We start from the raw sequence: 26370 nt of genomic DNA, 5'->3' as shown, positions 1-26370 counted from the left end.
TGGGGAAGTGTCCTAAACATGCCTCCTCAATACGGTTCATTATCGCATTCGGTCTAAAAAGTAGTTATAATACAGACGTGAGGTGTACCAGCCTCGGATTTAAATATCATCCACTTGCCTGCAACAGACTTTCGCTGCGTATTCTCTGCTTACAAATCCGGAAAAAAAAAAATAATCTACTACAAGCGCAGGTGACCTTCGAGGATCTGCTGCTAACTTCTTGATGCCAGATACCAAAGGACTTCTTTAGAGGTCTTGTGGAGTCCATGCCTCGACGTGTCAGTTGTTTTGGCGGCTCAAGGGGGAACTCCACATTAGACAGGAGGTTTTAATGTTATGGCTGATTGATAGCCATATGCTCTAATAGGGCATATACACCAAAGAGGGGGTGGCCTGTAGGGAGACGCTAGGCAAGAGAGGCTTCTGCATTGGTGGCCTCTGCCCAGGCATATATTACATTGTCGTTTAGGTGAAATGTTGTGTAACATGAAAATGAATAGAGTGGCTGGCAATATCAGCTGGAGCTCCAGGATCTGGACCTGTGGCAATGATCTTCTCACCTTTGGCCGGTGGTTTTAAGGTTATGGCTGAACAGTGTATATCCAAGACAGTATTAGTTTCTTTCTGTAACTCCAGTGATTTCCTAGAAGGATGGAGAAACCGCAGACGCTTAGGGTATGTGCACACGACAACGCCAAATACGTATGAAATTACGGAGCTGATTTCAGGAGAAAACAGCTCCTGAATTTGACGTTTTTACAAGTGCACGCGTTTTTCGCGGCATCTATTACGGACGGAATTGGAGCGGTTTTTCAATGGAGTCAATGAAAAACGGCTCCAATTACATCCCAAGAAGTGTCCTGCACTTCTGACGCGGGCATAATTTTACGCGCCGTCTTTTGACAGTGACGCGTAAAATTACAGCTCGTCTGCACAGAACATCGTAAGACCCATTGCAAGCAATGGGCAGATGTTTGCTGACGTATTGGAGCCGTCTTTTCAGGCGTAATTCCAGGCACAAAACTCCTCCATTACGCCTGAAAATTGGTCGTGTGCACATGCCCTAATACACCCAACACGTGGGCCGTTCAATGTTGGGCCCCATAGCAGTTGCATGCTGCCTGTATGGAAAGTGGACCATTACAACATAAAATTTTAACAATTGTTATCAAATTTTGTTCTCACCCACTTTAAAAGAAAATATCAGCAATCAAAGTTATGAGTTTAGCAATTTATTTATATACAAGTTACTGTTGCTGTGAACACAAACCGTTTTAAAATAAAGCGACTTGCTTTTGATAGGAGTTTGAGCAGCTGATATTTAACATACCAAATTTCCTATCCTAAAACAAATAACAATTATACTAGTAATAGTAGTGTTAGTACACATAACCATCAGACCACAATATCCCTGCATGACACAAATTGACTACAAATAAATATATCTGAATGGTTAAAACAAAATCAACACTTTCAATATTGTCTTAACCCTTCACTTTTAAATATTAAAAGTAACACAAACAAATCAATTGTCCTTTCTAGGTATTGCAGGTGTCTCAATTTTCTTAAATTGCGATTTGGAAATTATTCACATAATGCCCTAAGCAAAGAAAAAACAAAAATCGGAAAAATTAAAAAAGAAAAGGTTACATCCAGCAAAAATTTAGGGAAGAAAGTTCTATGTTGCTGGTGCAGATATTCAGAACAATCCTATAAAACAGGCGTTCCTTGATCCATTATCTGAACACATATCCTGAGAAATCTCAATTGCATGTAGGGTCTCAAACCGGACTTTGGTAAAGGGTTTGAAGACTCTGGCATGTGTCAGCTTTTCTCAGCAAGTCCCCACGCATTGTGCAGAGAGGAGACAGAGGGAGAGGTACAACAGAGATCGAGTTAAGAGTAAAGAGATGCTTCAATGTGCCAAGCACACTAAAATCTGTTATATACCTGCCCGACCATAACAAGCCAGTCCCCAGGGTATCGTCCTTTGAAGCTACTACCTAAATACACACCCAGCTTAGGACAATACCCTTACAAAACCGGCTTGTAGCATTAAATAGGTTATATACTTACATGACCTCTGCCTGCAATACACAAATTTTCCAGTAGGCAAGGTAGGATGTCATTCTGTAGAATGTTTATATACAAATGGACCAATGAAAAATTTACCATCATAATATTCTCATAATATATAGACTGTGAAACCTTATCTAAAACAGATATGAAAACAAGCCATTGCTTTAGCATGAACATAAATGGCTTGCAAGTCATTCTACATGCATGGATCATGGCGACACAAACATTTATAATGCACGGGACAAAACATGAGACGATCAATTTTTGAAATTTATACAAATTAAGCCTTCGCCTTGCACTTGGGTAGAGCACATTATTCGTCATATTTGCAAATCAAGTCTGTCTTCATTTGAAGTGCTACTGTGAAGTACCATACTGGAAAAAGACAGTCTTTAAGAACAGCCAGCTGCTTTAGTCAGTTATACCAATAAAAATAATCTTCATTCCTCAGATAAGATGAGTTGTTGAACGACTGAAGGTATGATACTTCCGTTCAAACAGGTTCACCATTGAAGGAGAAGGTACATTCTGTAAGGGGAAAGAAAATACTTAAGATGAGTGTCAAACAACCAAACCTTACACAATGAAGAAGGCGTTCTAGAGAAAGAGAATGGAAACAGAACAGAGATCCCATTTGTGCATCTGTGACCATGGTGGAGGTTTAGCTTTCTTTCCAAGTCTTTAACCAAATTATTTTTTTCTGCATGTTAATCATTATAGCTAAATGTCACTCATCCTACCATTCGAAAAACTGCTATATTTGCTCCCCTATTACGGCTGCAAACCCAGACCCATCTCCAGGTCTGTTGACCTGAACTAACCGCATCAAAGGGATTTTTGCATAAGATAACTACGTGATTGCACAAGATCTTAGGGACAGGCTTTTGAAAATTTGCCATTTAAAAGGCTATGTAGACCTTTGAACGCAAATAAGGTTTTTTTTAAAAATAAAACAATGTGATTTTAAGCAATCTTTAAAAATAGGTTTAAATTTAAAAAAATAAATAAATAACTTTTTGAGATACAAGTTCTATATGTCCTGTATACATAGAAGCTGTATCTTGCTGCCAAAGCTGAATCAGTCAGGTCATCAGGGCTGACGGCTCGGCTGAAATCTGGTCATGAACTTAGATGTGATCGATAACATCTGGATCCGGGGGGTGTCAGAGCTACGCAGGATCAGCTTTCAGCCAACCTGACTGATTTGGCGGCAAGGTTCAGCTTTTATATATAAAGGATACATTGGAAGCGGTTTATCAAAAAGGTACAAAAATAAACATTTTAATAAAAACCTATTTTAAAAAAAAAATGCTAAAAATAACATAATACGTGGTTTTATTTAAAAAAAAAAATTTGTTCAAAAGGTTTACATAGCCTTTAAGGATTTGTTACATGTTTTAGATAAATGTTTTTCATCACACAATAAAGAAGTTATGTACATTTCTAGTAAACCTTGACATTAAATTCCCGTGTCCAAGATATCTGCCTGCTAGCAGTGCACAGAAACATCCTTGCTTAGGCCCCATGCACACGACCGTAGAAATGCTCTAATTGCGGTCTGCGTTCACGGACCAATTAATTTCTATTTACCACGGACACCTTCCCATATTTTTACGGGAAGGTGTCAGAGCTGTAGATAGGAAAAAGATAAGACATGTCCTATCTTTTGCTTTTTACGGTCTGTGCTCCCATACTTTGAATGCGAGGACAGGCTGGAAATGTGGGTGGCTGTCCGCTGCAGTCGGCGGCCAGCTGTGCCCGCAATGACGGACAGGGATTATGGGCGCGGCTGTGTGCATGAGGTCTTATATGAAAATTGGTCTTGGTAATGGTCACACAGCTGAGGGTTTCTTACACTGTACCATTGCAAAAGCTCGGAACCTAGAGTTCAGGACAGAAGGGACATGTGCTGCTGACAGTGTGTCCTTAACTAAAATATAATAAACAAAAGCTGTGTTAAAGCAGGACTAGGTTAGAACAGGTTTTCAGCTCATGAATGTAACAAGGAGGTTTCCATTCACTGTTAGCAAGCAGACGTGTTTAAAAAACTAAAACAAAAGCTAAGGAATTGAAATTAGTAACCCGACTATTCATTAGGATTCCATTTTATGTAAAACTGGAAAGGAAGCCTAAAACATGCCTCCATAAAAGAAGAACTGAATCCTAACTAAAAGGATGAAACACTGCAAGCAATGTATAGGAAACAAACAAAGTATTTGGCTAAAATATGCTTTAAAAGCCTTGGAAAGAAAGACTAAAAACGAAACATTGTGCCTTAAAGTGTCTTTAATTCCCAACAGTGGACAGGTTATCACCAGTTCCCAGAGGAGGTGACCATTCGTGATAGTTGGAACACAAATCTATAGAGCTCACACAGTTCTGTGGTTCACAGCGTGGGCTCCGATCGAATTACCATAGACTGCTTGCTGCACAGAGTGTCTGTGCCCTGCTCACTCTGTTCTGTATAGTCTGTAGTGACTATTTGGGGAATAGTATACGTTTCACCCAGCTGACTAGTAGGATATAACTGAGGGGTAGACTGGCTTGCTTCTCCTTTCAAAGAGCGAGACAAAGAGCACAATATAGCACATGACCTGGGACTCTGCGAGTTCCCATCAAGGGAATTAGATCGTTGAACAGTAGTATGTTTAGCTGGTCCATTTATGTTGAATGTGGAGGAGGAACGTGTAATCTATAAACAGGAATGAATGATTTGTTAACACAGGAGGGAGGAAGAAGAAAAAGTTTAAAAGCGCACCTACTAGTATAATCTTATTTTTGCATAAATCAGTAGTACATGTGAATAAAATTAACATTTTAAAAGATCATATTAGGGCAAAGTGGCATCTTCCTCATCTACCAGTCTGCAAGTCCCCACCTCCGTCACCAAAAAATATCTCTAGTGCAAAACAGTAAATACAGAGAGGGAGGAGGAGGGGGCTGCAGCTGCAGTTTTTCGTTCAAGGGGTTTTTCCCCTTTCCACTAAGACCCCCACCGATGTCTAGAACAGGGGTCCCGACCCCCGTTCCTTCTCCCTGCATGATCGTAGTGAGGAGAATTTTGAATGGAGTGGCAGTTACACATGTGCGATGCAGCTCCATTGAATGTCTATGGGGCCGACGGAGTGTAGCCGTCAGCTGTTTTCATCGGCCCCATAGACATTGAATGGAGCGGCAGCACACCTGTGGGGGCGCCTCAACATTTAGAAAATAAGCCCCTATCGTGTGGATAGGTGATAATTCATGAATCTGGGCAAACCCTTTTAAAACAGAATTAGGGAGAAAGGGGAGTGGGAAAGCATCAGATTGTCTTAGAGCACCGCACAGCACAACCTCTCTCGCGAGAGAGACACACACACACACACACACACACACACACACACACACACACACACACACACTACAGCTGCCTAAGGAATGATTCTCATGTTTCTTTTTTGCAACGATAGGTTCACTGTGATCCTCTGTGTTTGTGATCCTGGCCTAGCTCTGTAAATACAGAAGTAGGGCACTATACTGGCTCAATGTGGATACATCTCAAGACTAAGCTAGAGAAAACGTTAAAGGGGTTTTCCGGAACCAATTAACTAAATTTATTTTTCGCTGCACATATAAAAATGATGTAATTTGTAATATACTTAGAAGATAAAATCAAAACATAACACCCAATTCCAGCGCTGGTCACGTGATGAGTCTCCAGCAGCAAAATCCTTACTTCAGGCGCTAGCCCGTCCATGATCTGTGTTCCGTTTTCCGGCTGGCTCAATGTACGGGTACGTCATTCCTGACGTCACTATACACGGAGGGAAGTGGTGGACCGGATACTCCCTTCCTTCTGATACTTTCCGGTCTGCTGCTAGAGGAGAGAAACACTGATAGTGTCAGAGACTAGCAGTGTTTACCGCGCATGCTCAGAGCATGCGTGGCTCTACACTAGCTGAGTTTACCACGCATGTCCTGCACCATCACAGCGCCTCATTTTCTCCCCCTAGCAGCGGACTGGAAACTATCAGAAGAAATCAGATGTCAGGAGCCATCTGCGCTATCATAAGGACTCCGGTGCTGGGGTTAGGGGATTCCACAGATCCCGGGGCTCTGGGGGAAGACCCTGACAACACTGTCCATATATGGGCAGTGACGTCAGGGGATTCCAGAGAGTCCCAGGAGCAGAGCCTATAGTAGCGCTTTAAATGAAGTTTTTTTTTACAATTATGTAAGAGTGTTCATTGATATAGCACGGATATGTTACAGTTTATCGTTCGCGCTCACTGATCTAATGAGAGCAGTAAAACGGCAATGGAGATTGTTTATAGCTGGGTGTAGTAGGCGCGATGTGTCCCTGCTGCCAGCGCATTGCATGCTGGGACAAAAGCGGTGCATGCCGGGAATTGCATGACCGGAAGAGCAAGACAACGAACACAAAGGGGTAAACAAACCCCTCAATGTAAACAAGAGTATAATGGTAAAATTTAAAAAATGTAGATAACGATAGTCATGGGGTATTAATATATGAATTGAGAAGCTTTGCAGTGATTAAAAAAAAAAAAGTATTGGAAAACCCCTTTAACATAGCAGCATCAACCACGGTCCTCAAAGAGATTAGAACAGTTTTACCGTAGTTTTTAACCTTTAGATTGAATAAATGGCTCAATGCAAAAAGATTGTTGTAAGGAAAATCCAGTGGAATAATTGGTCTCCCTCAAGGTAACTATAGACTCGTTCGATCATAAGGTAAACCTCTATATTAGGAAAAAGTTTAGTTAAGGGGCATGTTAGGAAAACAAATACAGGAGCGTGTGATTATTATAAATTGTGAACTTCAGTCATTCCTAAATCCACGGTGGTTAAAGCCAATGGGCCTCATTTATCAAAACTAACTGGCCAATTACAGTTCAGCTTTCATTTTTCAGCAGCTTAAGAAATTAAAGCTGGGCTCTGATTGGTTGTTATGGGCAACAAAGGTCAGTTTTGCTCTTAGACAGTTTTGATAAACAAGGCCCCATGTCTTGAGGGGCAGCCGTGGGTAAATCTAAAGATTGACTCCCTTATAGCTGAATTTCCAGCAAGGATGGATGAAATAATGAAATTAAGGAGCCGTTGGGCCATTCCAGGAACCAAACAGACTTTAGTGGCCTAGATTCATAGAAACATAAAAAAAAAAAATAATAATCTTAATCCGCTAAATGGTCTTTTGTAGTTAGAAATTTGTTGCTAACATTTTGGGTTGTTTTCTTAAGAGGTTTTGCCATCATAACAGGTGATCACACATTGCTAGGATGATCAGGGGGGTATCTTACCGCCGGGACCTTCACCGATCCTTAAAATTCTACCTTGCACAGCGGCACGCATTCAAGTGACTGGAGTTGTGCTGCTATTTCATGCGTATCAGGTAGCCCCAGTGAAAGTTGAAATTCTAGGAGCCAAATGGTCTTTGGCTATGTTCACACGGAGTATTTTGCCGATTTTTTTGACGCGGAAACCGCGTCGCAAAACTCGGCAAAAACGGCCCGAGAACGCCTCCGATTGATTTCAATGGGAGGCGTTGGCGTCTTTTTCCCGCGAGCAGTAAAACTGCCTCGCGGGAAAAAGAAGCGACATGCCCTATCTTTGGGCGCTTCCGCCTCTGACCTCCCATTGACTTCAATGGGAGGCAGAGAAAGCGTATTTCGCGCTGTTTTATGACCGCGGCGCTCAATGGCCGCGGGCGAAAAACGCCCCGAAAATCGCCGCAAAAATCGGCGTGCAGGGAGAGGAATATCTGCCTCAAACTTCCAAACGGAATTTTGAGGCAGATGTTCCTCCTGCAAAATACCCCGTGTGAACATAGCCTTTATACCTAGAAATTTGCTCCCCTTCACCCTTTGTTCTCGGGATTGATGCCAATGTTAATGTCATGTTATATCCAAACGATAGATCATAAAACATTATGTAATGGGAATACCCCTTATACTGGACATTTATATTTTTTTAGGCAAATTAACTATGTAGGTAATCTGCCCCTTCATAGTTTTCTTCTTAGCGCTCTTCAAATTGTGAGAAATAGTGTAGCCTTGCAAATTTCAGAAAGAAAAATGGGCGGGGGGGGGGACAAATACCATGTCTAGGGCATTACTGAGTTCTTTGTTCTATGTAAACAAAAGGATAAACAATACATGCTTCGACAATACATTCTATACAGCACAAGAATCTAAATACAATGCATGTGAATTAGTGGAGGTGCTTATGAAGAGATCAATATTAAAAATGACTTCTGACAGTCGTGGGGAGACACAGAAGGTGAACAGTATAATATGCTTTACATACTGCTAGAGAGGTGGTACTTGGCATACGACTGCTTGCAAATCCCTCTGCGCTTGTACCAGGGCTCCTTGAATCAGGGGTGTTATGTACCATGAGCGCCCTCTGCAGGGCTCTCTTGGGCGTTTTTGAGAAAGAAAATGCTCTTGTAACCTATAACAAAAGATACATAAAGTTAAAGAAACAAAAATGTTTTAAATCATTCGTACATCTAGATGGATGTAAACCGCAAGTATAAAATGGACACAAATAAAAGGTCTATAGAAGCAATACGGATGTCGTTACATGTACGTTTACCAATCTAATGCCTGACCGACGGTCGGTCAAGGACACGAAGGGTTACTCCTTATATCAGTGTAAATATTTTAGGCTGAACAAAAGAATGATTGAAAACAGTAATATAATGAAATTACTATCAGATAAGAGCAATACAACAACATAACTTACTTTCTTGGAAGTTTTCTTTATGGCTCTCGATGCTCTGCTCAATGTACTATCCACATCTTTTGTGTTCACTTCTAATGAATCGGGATCAGTAGTATAAATCAAATTTTCCTACAAAAAAAATAAAAAAAAATTCATGCAAATACAGAAACTTGTTCTGGTGAGATTGGAAATAGAAATTGCAGAAACAAAAAAGTCAAATTTGCAAGAGCCAAATAATAAACAAAAAACTCAAATGTAGTCCTTAGACCTATACTGCCATCAAGTGGAATTCTAGAAAACTGCTAAAACTCATCGAGGACCATTGATTTCTTATAATTTAAGGCCTCATACAGAGCAGTGTGCGCATTTTGGCCTGTATTATGGTGCGCAAAACTGAACCATATCGAGGCAACTGTTCAGTTTCATGGATCGAGTTTTTCCTCTAGAAGCTCTGAATTCCACACTTCTAGGGAAAGGACCATTGAAAGGCAGCAATACCGTACTTGAGATCCATGTTACACGGAGCCAAAATACGCTAGTGTGCATGAGGCATGTTCTGTTAAAGGGTTATTCCAGTCTTACGAAGTGATGGCATATCCCCTTATGATCACTGGATTTCCAACCTCTAGGACCTCCACCGATCCTGAGAATGAAGGGGCCACGGTGCTGTTTTAGTCCCCGGTGCAGGGAAAAACCATTGAAGCGGTTGCAGTACAAAATCAATGATGTAGCCGCTCTATTTCCACTGATCATAACTGGATGTATAGGCCATCGTTTTATAAGATGGGAATAATCCTTTAATGGAGGTGCGGTTAATGTAAAAAAACATTTTGCCAGCTCAGATGAAGCTTCAGTTGTGACATCTGTTTACACAGCGTACAATGCACGCTCTGTATTATTGGAATTGTGATCTCTTTTCTGCTTATACTGAACATTTGTCCACGTTTTCTGCTTTCTAATCTTTGCCATTTTCAACCTGGTATAACAATAAAATCTATTTCACATCCAACATTAGACAGCATTTTTGACATTTCATAAAATGCAAACACATATTTAAAAAAAAAAAAAAAAAGCGCATTTTAACAGAACTGCAGACTTAAGCAAGTGCTGATGCCTCTTTGACAGATTGTTTTTTTACCTAAGGTTTGGAAAACATCTACATTCAAAATGACTGACAAGCCAACCCACACAAATTACGTCACCGTGGACAATATTGCTGTCTCCCAAAACTTCTCACAGTTGCTTTTTGTACTAGTTCCCATTCTATCCAGAATGTGTCAGACCTATATCTGCAGATACATATAAAAAAAAAAAAGCCCACCTATTGTTTTGTCAAATTCTTACAGGTTTATGCTAAAAGTTTTATAGCCTCGTAGTCATAGCTGCAGATCTAAAGACTGAATTGGTGTTTGTGTCTATGTCCCTCCATGGGGTTAATGCAGTTCTGTGCAGCCTCAGAGTTGTTAGGGGATGTAATATGGTGCCCATAGAGGTGTATGAGGCTACACACGACCTCCAACATCATACAGTTTATTGCCTGTCAGATTCTGGAGGACTTCAACAGAAAAAGAATCCTGCCAATGCTCATTGGATACCATATTTCGGAGTTATTTTCCTTTGGAAACATGGATACTAGGGGAGAAAAATTCTGTAACATGGCACAATATAATGCATATGGATACCTAAGCGGTAATACAAAGCCGCAGGAACCACTTGTGATTCTATACAGGCTCCATGTACATGGCTCTGCTATGTGCATAAGGTCAATGCGACTTTTACATTTCTGTCCAAGTAACGTGTGTGATACATGAAACCTACTGGCGACAAAGGACGATGCAAGGAGCACAACTGAAAACTGTGCTCGGTCACTAAGTTAGGCAAGTGGTATTATGGGAAAGAGAGGGGGGGGGGCGGGACAAAACCATGACACATTAAAAAGGTGGTCAAATATGCATATTTATAGCCATCAGTAGTCCTTTGAATGCAGTTTAAAACAGTCTAGTGGATATAGCAGAAGGGAGAAAACGACTTACAGCATCTGCTTTACAAATAGTGTTGGCGATGTGCCGGCAAAGCATCTTCAGCCAATCCAACTTCGGAGGCTCCTCGGTTGTCAGCTGGAAGCTAAATAACTGGTTTCCCTGTTCTGTTGGAGGTCGCACTACCAATGCAAATGCATTATGGCATTCTGTAGACCCAAATGGAAACGTTAGTCAAAAATAAACAATGTTTTTAGCCTGTACAGATTCTGCTTTATGTCCCACTTATGATATAAAATACAGACAAACAATGTACAGCTTATTAATGAGATTCTGCTTAAGGCACAGTACAACACCGCGCTTCGCATAGCACAGCGGACGTTAGAGAGGGAGCGCTCAAGCATCAACAATTCCGCACTGTCTGGGAATTAATATTTTTAGATTTAGAATGTACTCTTAGCTGTGTAGCACTATATAATTACATAGCTATGAATGTGAAGTTTACTCTAGGTCTTGCTGTTAATTCACTGCAGCTTTTATAATGGCAGATGGGCACACTACACTGGCATGCTGTGCCCAGAAAAACAGCTTTTACTATTGAAACAAACCTAGTAATAGCTAGTGATAAACTAAAAGCTTTATATAGCTTATTACTATAGAGTACACGCACGTATTCACAGGGTTACATACATACATATATATATATATATTTATTTTAATTATATATTTTTTCCCCCTTCACTTTTACCCCAATACCCTTGATGTGGCCAAGGTAATAGGCAAAAGCAGAGATTAAAACAAACCAAAAAAAAACAAAACATGGAGGAAAGGACAAGTGCTTAAATGTATGCCTGAGGTGGGTGTCATGCAATCTCAAAGCATTTTCCAAATCCTCCTTTTATCGCACTAACTGGTTTTTGATCTTTACCTAATGGTTATATTTTTTAAAGAGAATCTGACTAAACGCAAGTTTTTGAATTACTGTATTTAGTAAAAGAAAAGAAAAATACACACCCAACACTCATAACCCATAGGATAACATAGCACTCCTAGTAACGCAGCTAAGATATATCAAGCGGTCTGAACACATACAGGCAAGGTTGCAGCCAGTTCTGTTGAACGTAAACCTCACTATACATAGATTACCTTACCAGGAGATGGAAGTAATCACCACAGGGTTTCTAGAAGGAACGTAGAAACTTGTACACAAACTAAGGCTGGGATGACACATTTGTTGTGGCATAAGCACCAAACCTTCACAGCAAGGTACAGTAGAGTGTAAGGCTATGTTCACACCTGTGTCAGGGCAATCCGCTCTGCTCCGTCAGAGTAGCAGAACAAGGGAAAAAAAACAAACACAAGCGACTGTTCCGTTGCACCACGGGTACCGCCAGCAGCTGACGGAAATAAATTACTTTAATGGGTTCCGTCGAGGTGTACACGGTATTGCCAGGAAAAAAAAAATATATAGTGAAGCATGCTGCGCTAACGCTTCCGGTAATCTCGGCTGGATCTACGACGGAGGCCCCTAAGGCCGCCTCTGATGAAGATGTAAACAGAGCCCAAGTGCGGGAACGTTCACACCTGAGTCAGCGTGTCCGTTCTGAATCGTCAGAGGAGCAAAAGAACGAAAATACCGGAAGTGCTGGTTTAGTTGCATGACAGACACCATCGGCGCCGGACGGAACCTATTGACTTTAATGGGTTCTGTCGGGTTTCTGTCTTGGTATCCGTGGCTTCTGGTATTTTGGGCCAGATCGGTGACTGAGGCCTCCAACGCAGATGTAAACAGTCCCTAAACGTTTTTTTTAACAAACCCCATTCAGAAAACCACTTTAAAAAATATGCTGCAGATTTTCAAGTCCATAGCATGCTTTACCTGTTGCATATTTTTACTGCAAATTTCACCCGATGCAGTGGGTAAAATATGCGCCAAGTCACATGTAACACATGAACAATCTGTTGCGGATTACTGAGCTGTATGTATGTATGTATTACTATTTGCTCAGGTTCTTTATGCTTCCAGCGGGTAAACATAAGAGGATAACGCCACTACGTAGTGATTTGTCAGTGTGCATCCTATAGTAACCATTTTACTTCAGAAGGATTTTATTACGCACCTGTACAAAAATAATTCCGACATGTGATATTACTGGTTTGTAATATTGAATATCTGTAACGTGTATAACATTTTTGCTCATGCATGGCAAGAGAAGTAGTCCAAAATGGCAATTTTACATGTTTTTGGAGTGTAACCATCAAAATGGATATCCGGGCAAGATGGGACAAGGGTGTCATTCAAATATTAGCCGAGCGTACTATATCTAGCCTGTATGCTGTATTTCAAGACCTGCACATAATGGAAACATAACATTGTATACAGTAATGTGGAGTTTAGCGATTAGACATTAAAAATATCACAGACCTTCAGTTTCCCGGATATCAAGTACTTTCTTTATCTGTGACAAAGGCATTAAGCTAATATGCTTCAGAGATGCAGGGGGTCGTGTCTGTCCATGAGGACTCTTGAAAGTGCCAATAACTTTATGCCGCTTCCTTGCAATCTGAAAATACAAACTCCTTTTTTTATGCATATATATATATATATATATATATATATATATATATATATATATATATATATATATATATATATATATATATATATATATATATATATAGGGGCTTGGTCACTGAAACTCTGTACATTTACAAAAACATATGGGACATACATCCAGCAAAAAAAATTTCTGAATATCATCCGACACAAGAAGTGGAAGTCGGAAATCTAAGAAATGAGCATTTTCAACCATTACAATCAGAATCTATGTGAAAATATAGAATTTGAACACATTCCCATGCACATACTCTATCTCTGAATTTCCTTCCATTAAGTATATAGGAAGTAAAGGAATTCTTCTTAGAATTAAATACACTTGTTGGTAGAATCTCTGGGTCCGCTGGTGCACAACTGATCAGGGGGAGTCTGCTATTAGGACCCCCGAAGATCTGTGGTTATCGCCACTTCTCCTGTAATCGGCATGATATCTGTGTAACATGAGCATCCTAGGTCCTCTTTGTAGCTGCTTTCCACTAGGTCATATAAAAGGAAGGGTTTGTGCTCTATCAAGTGACATTAAAAAAAAAAACCTAGGTGCGGAAAGCTTCGTGTGTTCACAGGGGTTTTTTGCAGCGGAAACAAAGGGCCGAAATTGCCTCCCATTGATTTCAATGGGAGGCGGAGGTGTTTTTTTTTCTTCCCGCGAGGCTAAAAAACGTTTGCGGGAAAAAAAAAAAAAGAGACATGCTTATCTTGAGGCAATTCGCGCCTCAAGAATCCCATTGAAATCAATGGGAGACTGAAATAAAACACCGCGAACGGCCACAGCGTTTGGAGGCAAAATTTGCTTGCGTTTTTTTTCCTTTGCTTGTTTAAGGGGTAAAAAAAAACGCCTCAAACAAGCGGAAAAAAACGCCTGTGGAGCAAAACCACAAAAAAAAAAACAAAAAAAAACAGAGCTGATCATTCCAGGCAGAATTTTCTGCCTGCAAAACAAAAAACTCTGTGTGAACAGGGCCTTAGGATCATAAACTTAACTTGGGAAAACCCTTCCACGCTAACAGACATTGATCGCATATCGTATTAGTGTTTCACAAAGGTGAATACCACAGGTCTATAATTCAGGACCAGTATAAACGTAATGTATGTAGTCATTCAGCGTTTTATGTGCATCTGTATACACACACTGTAAAATGATGTTCAAATGTGGACACATTTAAAAAAACCCGCAAAAAAAACAAAAAAATATATAAATAAATAAAAATGAAAAAGGCTCGGAACCAGAATTGATTAAAGTGTTCTAATTGCAGCCATAAGAGGAATTTTTTATTTATTTTTTTCACCGAAGAAGCATAACACGTTCATTTCCACACATTTTAAATGTTCGGCAACTTTTTCTTGCATTAAAAACTTCCTACCACATGTTAACATTTAATATAGTCTCACCTCAAGGCAATCATTAAATAGAAAGAGTGTGACTTGTTCTCCTCTGTCACATAAATCGTCCCCAAGAGCTACGGTTTCCACTCTCTGCACCAGCATCCTATGGGAAGATAACAGATTTGCCTACAACAAAGAATAGCAATAGACAAAATGACATTAGTTTGGGGACAGTCAAGGGTAAAGAAAAATAAAAGATGCCTTAAAAAGGACCATTCATTTGACTAAAACGGGTAGTAAGTGTATTTCACTAGTGATCAGCATCGCTATAGTTAATCTATGAACATTAAACAGATTGAAGACTTACAGGACATCCATCCACTTCATAGACCACATCAAATATTTGTCGCTGCCCTTCAGTTTTTCTTTTATCTTCGTTGATGTGACTGCCAATTTGAAAAAAAAATGTAAATAAAAAAAATAAATAAAAAGTATCAATTTATGTACTGTAAAGCCACCACATCTTTCTCTTTTTCAGAACTTAATACGGATGTAACCAGAAATATATAAAAAGGGTTGGTTTTTGAGGAGACAGAAGTAAAAGCTTTGTTTGGCTGAAAGGAACAGATAAGTAATTACATATCAATGTGAAGTTGCTTGTTTATCTGGTTGCTCCTCGGAATATACAATGCAGAGAATGTCATGACAGAAAAATATTTTTTATGTGGTCAAGTGGAAGATTATGTATTATAAAGATTTTCCAGGAAAATGTATTTCAAAACGCCTGTCAAAAGCCCAAAACGGTGCACTATTATTGGACTGAAGGTTGATTGAAGGTTACCGGCTCATTTAGAAGATATTTGCGTTATTTTAAAACCGACACCATTGATAAGTGGATGCTGCACGGATGCGAAGAAATAAAACCTTGTACGACACAATTCTGAGTGAGGAACAATGTAGTGTGGTACCACGATGAATTGCTTATTTCAATGCAAATTGTGTAGAGGTAGTAATAGTAACAAAATAATTGTAAGATATTTTTCTCGATGTATTCATTGGTGAACGCAACACCATGGGTATAGGCACTTGCCACTAAAAGGCAACAGTAGGTTGGAAAAGCCTTGGATCCGCACGGGTACACCATACCTTTCCACAGACACTGGATAAAACCAGTCTCTAAAGTAGCAGTAGAAAAAAAAAGTCAATGATCAGGGGAGAAAAACCAACAAAAACAGTCAGAAAAACAGGTCCTGGGCTTGAAACAAACCAATGTCCCTTAGGGTATGTGCACACACACTAATTACGTCCGTAATTGACGGACGTATTTCAGCCGCAAGTCCCGGACCGAACACAGTGCAAGGAGCCGGGCTCCTAGCATCATACTTATGTACGACGCTAGGAGTCCCTGCCTTGCTGCAGGACAACTGTCCCATAGTATAATCATGTTTACAGTACGGGACAGTTGTCCTGCAGCGAGGCAGGGACTTCTAGCATCGTACATAAGTATGATGCTAGGAGCCCGGCTCCTTGCACTGTGTTCGGTCCGGGACTTGCGGCCGAAATACGTCCGTCAATTACGGACGTAATTAGTGTGTGTGCACATACCCTTAATGAATACAAAGAAAGGGTTTTTAAGGGGTGTCAAAAAATCCTATCTTCTCGTTTAAATCATTGGGGGGGGGGGGGGACACAGCACCATGGGACGTCCTAATGCAGCTTCAAAAGATGGGAAGTAAATTAAAGGAAGAAGTACAGCTGTGCAACGCACCGAACTCACAGCTGCCTGCAGCACCCTGCGACCCAAACTGGCACCAGAAGCGACCAAAAAATTTATCTGGTAAATTTGGTGAAGGTGCGCACTGGAGCCCAGAGAGCAGCCTTGCAGACCTGAGCAACTGAAGCTAGATGCCTGACCGCCCGGGATGCACCAACAGCCTTTGTAGAATGGGCAATGACCCGAAGGTAGGAACTGTACACTTGATCCGATAGCTTTCAGAGATCACAGACCGGAATCGAAAGCACAATGGTGGCCTTGAGTGCCGCCAATCCCTTGTGTGGCCCTTTAGGAACGACAAAAATAATTAGAAGCAACCTAAAATACTTAGTCGCAGCCAGATCGATGCGGATAGCTTTCTCCATGACAAGGCAATGAAAAGCCCGATCCCTCGAATGAGATGGAGAGGGGCAGAAGGAAGGGAACCACCCCTTGCAAGAAAGTCTTCACTTGAGAACGAACCGCAAAAGTTTACTGAAAAAGTATTGACAGGGCAGAAACCGGACCCTTAGGCCTTATTCACACGAACGTATAGTACGTCCGTGGAAATCACGCACGTCGCACGAACGTATGTTAGTGAATGGGGCCGTTCAGACTGTCAGTGAATTTCACGCAGCGTATTTGCGCTGCGTGAAACTCATAACATGTTCTATATTTGCCCGTGTTTAAGCTGACAGCTGTTACTGGTCACTCATCTTGGATCCGTCAATGGGGGGGGAAGAGTGACAAGCCACTGGAGGGGAAGAGTGATGGTCTCCTACCAGCACAACTTCTAAAGAATCCGAGGGGGAAGGAGAAGTAGAACTATCTTATAGCCTCTCGTCAAAACCTCCCGAACCCACCTTGAAGCGGTTTCCCCCAAAAACTAGCAGTATTTACTCACCCAGGTGCATGCAAAGGCTGGGTGGTGCAGAGCAGAACTTGCAGTCAAAAATGCAAACTGTTTGGTAGTCCAACTGCTTGCCAAGAAGGTCAATAGGGAATCCTTGATTGCAAACACGGAGAACAGAATGGAGTAGGCTGGCCGCATGTAAACTTTTTCTTGAGATCGCTAGAGGCATAACATGTAGACATGCCCACTTGCGCCAGCTGCCTGGTGGGATCCTCCCGGGAAGAAGTCATGTCACAAGGGTGAAGGAACATAAGACGACTAACAGACAAGCAACAGTGTATGAGGGGAAAAAAAAAAGAAGGCCTGGGAAAGCTGTACAAATGGAAAAAATTTCATGTGACTGTTTAAAAAAAACCAGACAATTCAGCCAACGAGAGACAGCTGGCTGGTGCGGTGTACTTCTAGACAGAAGACTGGAGAGACCGTAGAGACTTGAAAATGGCTCCTGGAGCAAAAGACTGGGAAGTGAACCTTCTATGGAGAAGCACTGGGTAACGGCACTGGCGGCCAGAGTCTGTGCAAAGCAATACCGTAGGAAGGGAAAGGATGGAAAGGAACAGAAGCGCAGTGTTTGGGAAACTAACTCCCTGCTGCTAAGACAGATTTCTCAGGATTAAAGGTTGTCACGATACCAGAATTTGGCCTTCGATACCGATACTTAGTGTAGAATTGCCATACTCTATACCAAAAATACTTTGCCAACAATAATGCCTCATGCACACGACCGTAGCCATGTGCACGGCTGTGATTTTTCAGGTCGGCTGGCTGCGGAGTGTCACCCGCGAACCAACCGCAAATCGCGAGCCGTGCACATGGCCATGTCCATTATCTTCTATGAGCCTGGACCTGGAAACCACGGTCGTGTGCATGAGCCTATTGAAATGAATGGGGACGCAATTCACCCGTGGACTTTCGGGGGAATTGCAGCCGCAAAAGCACATTCGTGTGCACGGTGCCCTAATAATAATTTTAAAAAAAGTTCTACCATTTTCTGATGTCATAATGGACAACATTGGGTTAATGTGAGGTACATGATGGGGTTAATTACTATTAATGTGAGAATGGAGGTTCAAAATTCATACCATGTGCCTCACATTAATAAGTGAAAAAAAGCAATTTTATTTTATAACAGCGTAATCATCATAAATGACGGTATAAATTTGTTATTACGGTCGCGTCTATTGAGAATGTGTGTATTTTATGTATTGACTTATTAGACAGCAAATAAAAACAGTGCTGGCAGACAGCCCCCCCCCCCCCCCCCCCAGGATCATGTGACCACCAGGGGCTGTGGCATAAGCTGCCGACCTGGAGAATTGTGGCCTATCGCTGAAGATAAAGTCAGGGACTTGGAGTAAAAACATGGACTGCAGAGCTGACTGGATGAGATGCGAAAAACAATGTTTTTGGTTGTCGATGGCTAGCCCCTCACTGCCATCAAATTGGTAGTTGGGAAAAAAGGGCTCATACTGTTCTTGCACAGGAAACCTGTGCTGTCGGTGTCTGCCCCTTACCTATTGTCAATGGTGGATACGGTTATCTGCCTCCTCCTTTAGAATATAAATGCTACCTTTCATAGCAATCCTGCCTCATTAGAGGACTGCTGAGAAGTGATTTCTACAAAGCAGGCAGGTTCAGTCCATTTTGAGGGCTCAGAAGTCAGTAGATGATTAGTTTTTTACTGTAGATGGCAACATGAAAAATAAAAAAACATGTTTAATGTAAAAACTTGACTTAACCCCTTAATGGCCAACCTATTTTAGACCTTAACCCCTTCCCGCTCCTGGACGTATTATTAGGTCATGGTAACCATAGCGTTCGCGCTCCATGACCTAATAGTACGTCTCGGGAGTAAAGGCCGTTTCGGCCGTCCTTCCGACACATGCAGGAGCTGTGACAGCTGCTGTCTCGTACAGCAGCTGCCGCAGCTCCTACAGTGGGGACCGATCGCTGTGTCCCCGCTGATTAACCCCTGAAAAGCTGTGTTCAATAGCGATCACGGCGTTTTAGGGGTTAAGCTGCCATCGCCGGCCTGCTACACGATAGCGGCCGGCGACGGTGACTATGGCAACCAGACACCAAACAATGGCGACCGGCTATGCCATCGACGGAAGCCTAGTGGGTCCTGACGAAGTCAGGACCCACTATGCTTGCTGTCAGTGAGTAGCTGACAGCTCTGATACACTGCACTACACATGTAGTGCAGTGTATTAGAATAGCGATCAGGGCCTCCTGCCCTCAAGTCCCCTAGTGGGACAAAGTAATAAAGTAAAAAAAAAAAAAGATGTGTAAAAATAAGAAAAAAAAAAAAAAAAAAGATTTAAAAAGTAATAAAATTAAAAATCCCCCTTTTTCCCTCATCAGTAATTTATTAATAAAAATATATAAACAAATAAACTATACATAATTTTTATCGCCGCGTCCGTAACGGCCTGAACTACAAAATTATTTCGTTATTTATCCCGCGCGGTGAACGCCATAAAAGAAAATAATAAACCGTACCAGAATCACAATTGTTTGGTCACTTCACCACCCAAAAAATGGAATAAAAAGAGATCAAAAAGTCGCATGTACCTAAAAATGGTGCTGATCGAAACTACAGTTTGTTACGCAAAAAATAAGTCCTCGCACGGCTTTATTGATGGAAAAATAAAAACGTTATGGCTCTTAGAATACGGTAACACAAAAAGTGAATGATTTTTTACAAAACGTATTTTATTGTGCAAACGTCATAAGACAGAAAAAAAAACTATAAACATCTGGTATCGCCGTAATCGTATCGCCCCGCAGAATAAAGTGAATGTCATTTATAGCGCACGGTGCACGCTGTAAAAAAAAATAAAATAAATAAAATAAAAAATCTAATAAAAAAACAATAGTAGAATTGCTGTTTTTTAGTCACCACGCCACCTAAAAATAGAATAAAAACTGATCAAAAAGCCGCATGCACCCCAAGAAAACTACAATGAATTCCTCAAGGGGTCTGGTTTCCAAAATGGGGTCACTTTTGGGGGGTTTCCACTGTTTTGGCACCACAAGACCTCTTCAAACCGGACATGGTGACTAATAAAAAGAAAAAAAAAAAAAAGGCCTCAAAATCCACTAGGTGCGCATTTGGTTCGGAGGCCAGAGCTTCAGTCCATTACCGCACTAGGGCCACATGTGGGATATTTCTCAAAACTGCAGAATCTGGGCAATAGGTATTAAGTTGCGTTTCTCTGATAAAACTTTTTGTGTTATAAAAAAAAAAAAATGGTATAAAGAGGATTTTCTGACAAAAAAAAAAAAAATTTCAATTTCACCTCTACTTTGCTCTAAATTTCTGTGAATCACCTAAAGGGTTCATAAACTTTCTAAATGCTGTTGTGAACACTTTGAGGGGTCGAGTTTCTAAAATGGGGTGTTTGATAGGGCTTTATAATATATAGGCCCCTCAAAAGCAACTTCAGAACTGTACTGGAACCTAAAAAAAATAAATAAATTAGGTAATACTTGGCTTCTTACCTTATACTGATAATGAGCCGTGCCCACCCCGAGATGACCCCAGTTTTGACCGTTTGTATAAACAGAGACCCCTATTAGACCGTTTCAGTGCCCGGTTTTCCCAAGCATACACCCCCGAGAAGTGTATTTCTATTGATGAGTCCTTGGTACATTTTAAAGGGAGGGTTCAATTCCGCGAGTACCTGCCGGGTAAGAGGGCAAAGTATGGCGTGAAGATGTATAAGCTGTGTGACAGTGCATCAGGGTATACCTACAAATTTAGGATACATGAAGGGAAGGACACCAGTATTCAGCCCCCAGAATGCCCCCCCCTTACTGGGAGTTAATGCAAAAAGTGTGTTGGATTTAGTGCACCCACTGCTGGACCAGGGTTACCGCCTCTACCTGGATAATTTTTATACCAGCGTCCCACTCTTCAAATGCCTCGCTTCCAGAAGTCCTGCGGCATGCGGCACTGCTAGAAAAAAATCTGAGAGGCCTCCCTAAGACTCTGCTTGGGCAAACAAGAAGGGGTGAGAGCAGGGCACAATCCAGCAGCAACATATTGTGTGTCAAGTACAAGGACAAGAGAGATGCCACACCAGTACCCATGTACCTGTACGAGGTACCAGTACAGAGACCCCCAAACCAGACTGCATCCTGGACTACAATAGGTACATGGGAGGGGTGGACTTGTCAGATCAAGTCCTGAAGACCTACAGCGCCATGCGGTGTGGTATAAGAAGCTGGCCGGGCACATCATACAGATGGCATTGTACAATGCGTACGTGCTACGTCGATCTACAGGCCAGAACTTTCCTGGAATTTCAAGAGGTGATTATCAAGAACCTAATCTTTAGGGACCAAGAATGGGGGGGCACCCAGTACTTCTGGAAGCGAGGCCACACGCATCGTACCAGGGCAACACTTTCCAGGAGAAGTTCCCCAAACTGGCAAGAAGGAAAAAGTCCAAAGAGGTGCAAAGTCTGCTAGAAGAGGGGGATAAGGAAGGACACAATATATCAATGTGACACGTGTCCCGAAAAACCAGAGCTCTGTATGAAAGGGTTTTAAATTTATCATACATCGCTTGGTTTATAATTTACCCCAATTTTACTTACCCTGGTGTACTCCGCACAGCTTATCCCCCCTCGTCTTTCCCCTCTGGGCCCTGCTGTGTGCCCAGGCAGCTGATAACAGCCACATGTAGGGTATTGCTGTACCCAGGAGAACCAACATTACAGTTTATGGGGTGTATGTCTCCGGTCAAAATGCTCACTACACCTCTAGATGAATGCCTTAAGGGTGTAGTTTTTAAAACGGGGTCACTTCTTGCGGGTTTCAACTGTACTGGTACCTCAGGGGCTTCTGCATACATGACTTCGCACCAGAAAATACCCAGTAGGCCAAATGGTGGTGCTTTCCTTCTGAGCCCTCCCATGGGCCCAAACGGCAGTTTATCACCACAAATGGGGTATTGCCGCACTTAGGACAAATTGGGCAACAGAATGGGGTATTTTGTTTCTTGTGAAAATAAGAAATTTTCAGCCAAAACTACATATTATTGGAAAAAATTAATTTTGTTTCAATTCCCAGCCCAATTCAAATAAGTTCTGTGAAGAAACTATGGGGTCTAAATGGTCACATTACCCATAAATGAATTCCTTGAGGGGTGTAGTTTCCAAAATGGGGTCACTTCTGGTGGGTTTCTATTGCTTTGATACCTCTGGGGCTCTGCAAATGCGACATGGCACCCGAAAACCAAACCAGCAAAATCTGCACTCCAAAGAACACACAGCACTCCTTCCCTTCGGAGGCCTCCCATGGGCCCAAACGGCAGTTTATTGCCACAAATGGGGTATTGCCGCACTAAGGACAAATTGGGAAACAAAATGGGGTATTTTGTTCCCTGTGAAAATAAGAAATTTTGATCACAAATTACATTTTGTTGGAAAAAATGACATTTTTTTCATTTCACAGCCCAATTCAAATAGGTGCTGTGAAAAAACTGTGCGCTCAAAATGGTAACAACCATAAATGAATTCCTTGAGGGGTGTAGTTTCCAAAATGGGGTTACTATTGGGGGATTCCTACTGTTTTGGCACCTCAACACCTCTTCAAACCTGGCATGCTGCTTAAAATATATTCTAATAAAAAAAAGAGGCCTCAAAATGCACTAGGTGCTTCTTTGCTTCTAGGGCTTGTGCTTTAGTCCACGAGCGCAGTAGGGCCACATGTGGGACATTTCTGAAAACTGCAGAATCTGGACAATACATATTTAGTAATGTTTCTCTGGTAAAAGCTTCTGTGTTACAGAAAAGAAATTGAATAAAATTGAAATTCAGCAAGAAAAATGAAATTTGCAAATTTCACCTCCACTTTGCTTTAATTCCTGTAAAATGCCTGAAGGATTAAAAAACTTTCTAAATGCTGTTTTGAATACTTTGAGGGGTCTAGTTTTTAAAATGGTGTTTTATGGGGGTGTCTAATACATAGGCCCCTCAAAGCCCCTTCAGAAAAGAGGTACCTTAAAAAAAGGCTTTTGAAATTCTTAAAATTATGAGAAATTGCTGTTTATGTTGTAAGCCTTGTAACGTCCAAGAAAAATAAAAGAATGTTCAAAAATGCCAATCTAAAGTAGACGTATGGGAAATGTGAACTAGTAACTATTTTGGGTGGTATAACCGTATGTTTTACAAGCAGATGCATATAAATTCTGAAAAATTATATTGTTTCAACATTTTCTCTCAATTTTGCAATCTTTCACCACACTGAATATATCGACCAAATTTTACCACGAACATGAAGCCCAATGTGTCACGAGAAAACAATCTCAGAATCGCTTGGATAGGTTTAAGCATTCCGACGTTATTACCACATAAAGTGAAATATGTCAGATTTGAAAAATGGGCTCTGAGCCTTAAAGAGGCTCTGTCACCAGATTTTGCAACCCCTATCTGCTATTGCAGCAGATAGGCGCTGCAATGTAGATTACAGTAAAGTTTTTATTTTTAAAAAACGAGCATTTTTGGCCAAGTTATGACCATTTTTGTAGTTATGCAAATGAAGCTTGCAAAAGTCCAAGTGGGCGTGTTGAAAAGTAAAAGTCCAAGTGGGCGTGTATTATGTGCGTACATCGGGGCGTTTTTAATACTTTTACTAGCTGGGCGTTGTGCATAGAAGTATCATCCACTTCTCTTCAGAACGCCCAGCTTCTGACAGTGCAGATCTGTGACGTCACTCACAGGTCCTGCATCGTGACGGCCACATCGGCACCAGAGGCTACAGTTGATTCTGCAGCAGCATCAGCGTTTGCAGGTAAGTCGATCTTACCTGAAAACGCTGATGCTGCTGCAGAATCAACTGTAGCCTCTGGTGCCGATGTGGCCGTCACGATGCAGGACCTGTGAGTGACGTCACAGATCTGCACTGTCAGAAGCTGGGCGTTCTGAAGAGAAGAGGATGTTACTTCTCTTCAGAGCGCCCAGCTAGTAAAAGTATTAAAAACGCCCCGATGTACGCACATAATACACGCCCACTTGGACTTTTACTTTTCAACACGCCCACTTGGACTTTTGCAAGCCTCATTTGCATAACTACAAAAATGGTCATAACTTGGCCAAAAATGCTCGTTTTTTAAAAATAAAAACGTTACTGTAATCTACATTGCAGCGCCTATCTGCTGCAATAGCAGATAGGGGTTGCAAAATCTGGTGACAGAGCCTCTTTAAGGCCCAAACTAGGCTGCGTCCTTAAGGGGTTAATGGCCACTCTTTTTTGAGTCTTAAATTTACACCGATTACTGTGTGATATAAATAACAACTTTATTCAGTAGGTCATTAAGAACGTGGCAATACCAGATTTATATAGATTTTGTATGTTTTACTACTTTTTACACAGTAAAATCACTTTTTTCTAAATTATCTGGTTTTGTGTCACTATGTTTTAAGAGCCATAATGGTTTTATTTTTATGCTGATGCAAAAAACAAGCCCTCCTACAGCTGCAAGACGACTTCTAGTTTTTATTGGTACCATTTTGGAGTACATGTGACTATCACATTTTTTTGAAGGCTGGATGAACAGAAAACAGCAATTCTGGCATGGTCTTATATTTTATTATTTTACAGTGTTCACAGTGCGGGTTAAATAACGTAATAACTTTATAGGTGAGGTCGTTACAGACGTGGCGATACCAAATAGGTGTAATGTTTTCATTTTTTTCATATTAGAGTATTTTATAAGGGAAAAGGTGGGTTTCATTTTTTCTTTGGGATATTTATTTATTATAAATTTTATTAAAACTTTTTGATAACTATTTTTAGTCCCACTAGGGGACTTCACTATGCGATCTTCTGATCGCTTTTATAATATACTGCAATACTTCTGTATTGCAGCGTATTATTGCCTGTTAGTGTAAAACTGACAGGCACCTGCTAGGTCATGCCTCAGGCATGGCCCAGCAGGCATCTACTACAGGCAGACCTGGGGGCCTTTGCTAGGGCCCCGGCTGCCATCGGCACCCTGCGATTGCAGTGTGCCGACGGGGTGAGGGAGCACGCTCCCTCCAAAACCACTTAGATGCGCCGCTCAATAGCAACGCCACCTCCAAGGGGTTAAACGGGTGAGATCGATGTTGAAATCGATCCTGCCTGTTAGAGCAGGTGCCCGGCTATCTTTAGACCACCCGACAGCCGCTTTAGCCAGCACAGGACAACCGTGCCGGGCTTATGTCACAGCTCCGTGAAAAGGCAGCGCTCTGGCATAAGTAACCTTAACGGCTGCCGTGAAAAGGCGTATTGGCGATCATTAAGGGGTTAAAGCGTACCTAACTGTTCAGGGGACTTTTCAGAATAAGTGTGTACATGAGGAATAAGGCCTCATGCACACGGCCATGATTTTCGGGTCGGCCGTGGGCAGGGTCACCCGCAAGCCGCCCGCAAATCGTGGGCCGTGCGCAGAACACGGCCGTAATAAGACTTTCTGCGGTCCAGGTTTCCGGGCCATGCATGGACCGTGAAAACCACGGCCATGTGCATGGCCACATAGGAATGAATGGGGCTGCAATTCTCCCGTGGATTTTCGGGGGAATTGCGGCCACAAAAGCAAGTTCGTGTGCATGAGGCCCGACACCATTTCTGCCCATTATGTGACTTGTATTCTGCATTATTTATCAGTTTTCTCCACTGTAGGCTCTCGCTCATTCTCAGTGGTCTCTGAGCTAGTAGGCAGAGCCTAACTGCTATCATGTCTGCTATACACTGCACACAGATAGGAGAGGAGGATTTTCTCTTCTATCTCTATCACATATAAAGACATGGAATTGTTACCATCCCATCTGTGTGTTTCTCTCTGCTCTTGCTTCCTCCCCCCCATAGACTTCCATGCAGTGTGTGTTGCCGAGTAACTCTTTGACCCCCCCCTCCCTTCTCCATAGGAGAGACGCACCCCCACTTTCTACAGCCGTCTCTTCTGGTCTGTAACCAGGGACAGCCAATGCTT

At 41.7% G+C, this 26370-nt stretch overlaps 1 protein-coding gene across 3 annotated transcripts in view; it reads right to left on the bottom strand.

The window, feature by feature from the left end:
- Window positions 1-1860: 1860 nt before the first annotated feature.
- Window positions 1861-26370, bottom strand: part of ECT2 (epithelial cell transforming 2) — a 64632-nt gene continuing 40122 nt past the window's right edge. For 2 of the 3 annotated variants that reach the window (XM_075861626.1, XM_075861624.1), the window contains exons 18-24: window positions 15089-15167; window positions 14788-14907; window positions 13207-13345; window positions 10836-10990; window positions 8824-8931; window positions 8383-8529; window positions 4369-4771 (exon numbers count right to left, since the gene is read on the bottom strand). In XM_075861626.1, the coding sequence (XP_075717741.1) occupies window positions 4466-4771; window positions 8383-8529; window positions 8824-8931; window positions 10836-10990; window positions 13207-13345; window positions 14788-14907; window positions 15089-15167 (1054 nt within the window). In that variant the 3' untranslated portion in view covers window positions 4369-4465. Of the gene's footprint in view, window positions 2608-4368; window positions 4772-8382; window positions 8530-8823; window positions 8932-10835; window positions 10991-13206; window positions 13346-14787; window positions 14908-15088; window positions 15168-26370 lie in introns of those variants that run through there. The other variant, XM_075861625.1, reaches the window with a different exon arrangement.

Source organism: Rhinoderma darwinii, chromosome 4, assembly GCF_050947455.1.
Source record: "Rhinoderma darwinii isolate aRhiDar2 chromosome 4, aRhiDar2.hap1, whole genome shotgun sequence".
NCBI classification, from domain to species: Eukaryota; Metazoa; Chordata; class Amphibia; order Anura; family Rhinodermatidae; genus Rhinoderma; species Rhinoderma darwinii.
This window is presented reverse-complemented; position numbering and strand designations above follow the sequence as displayed.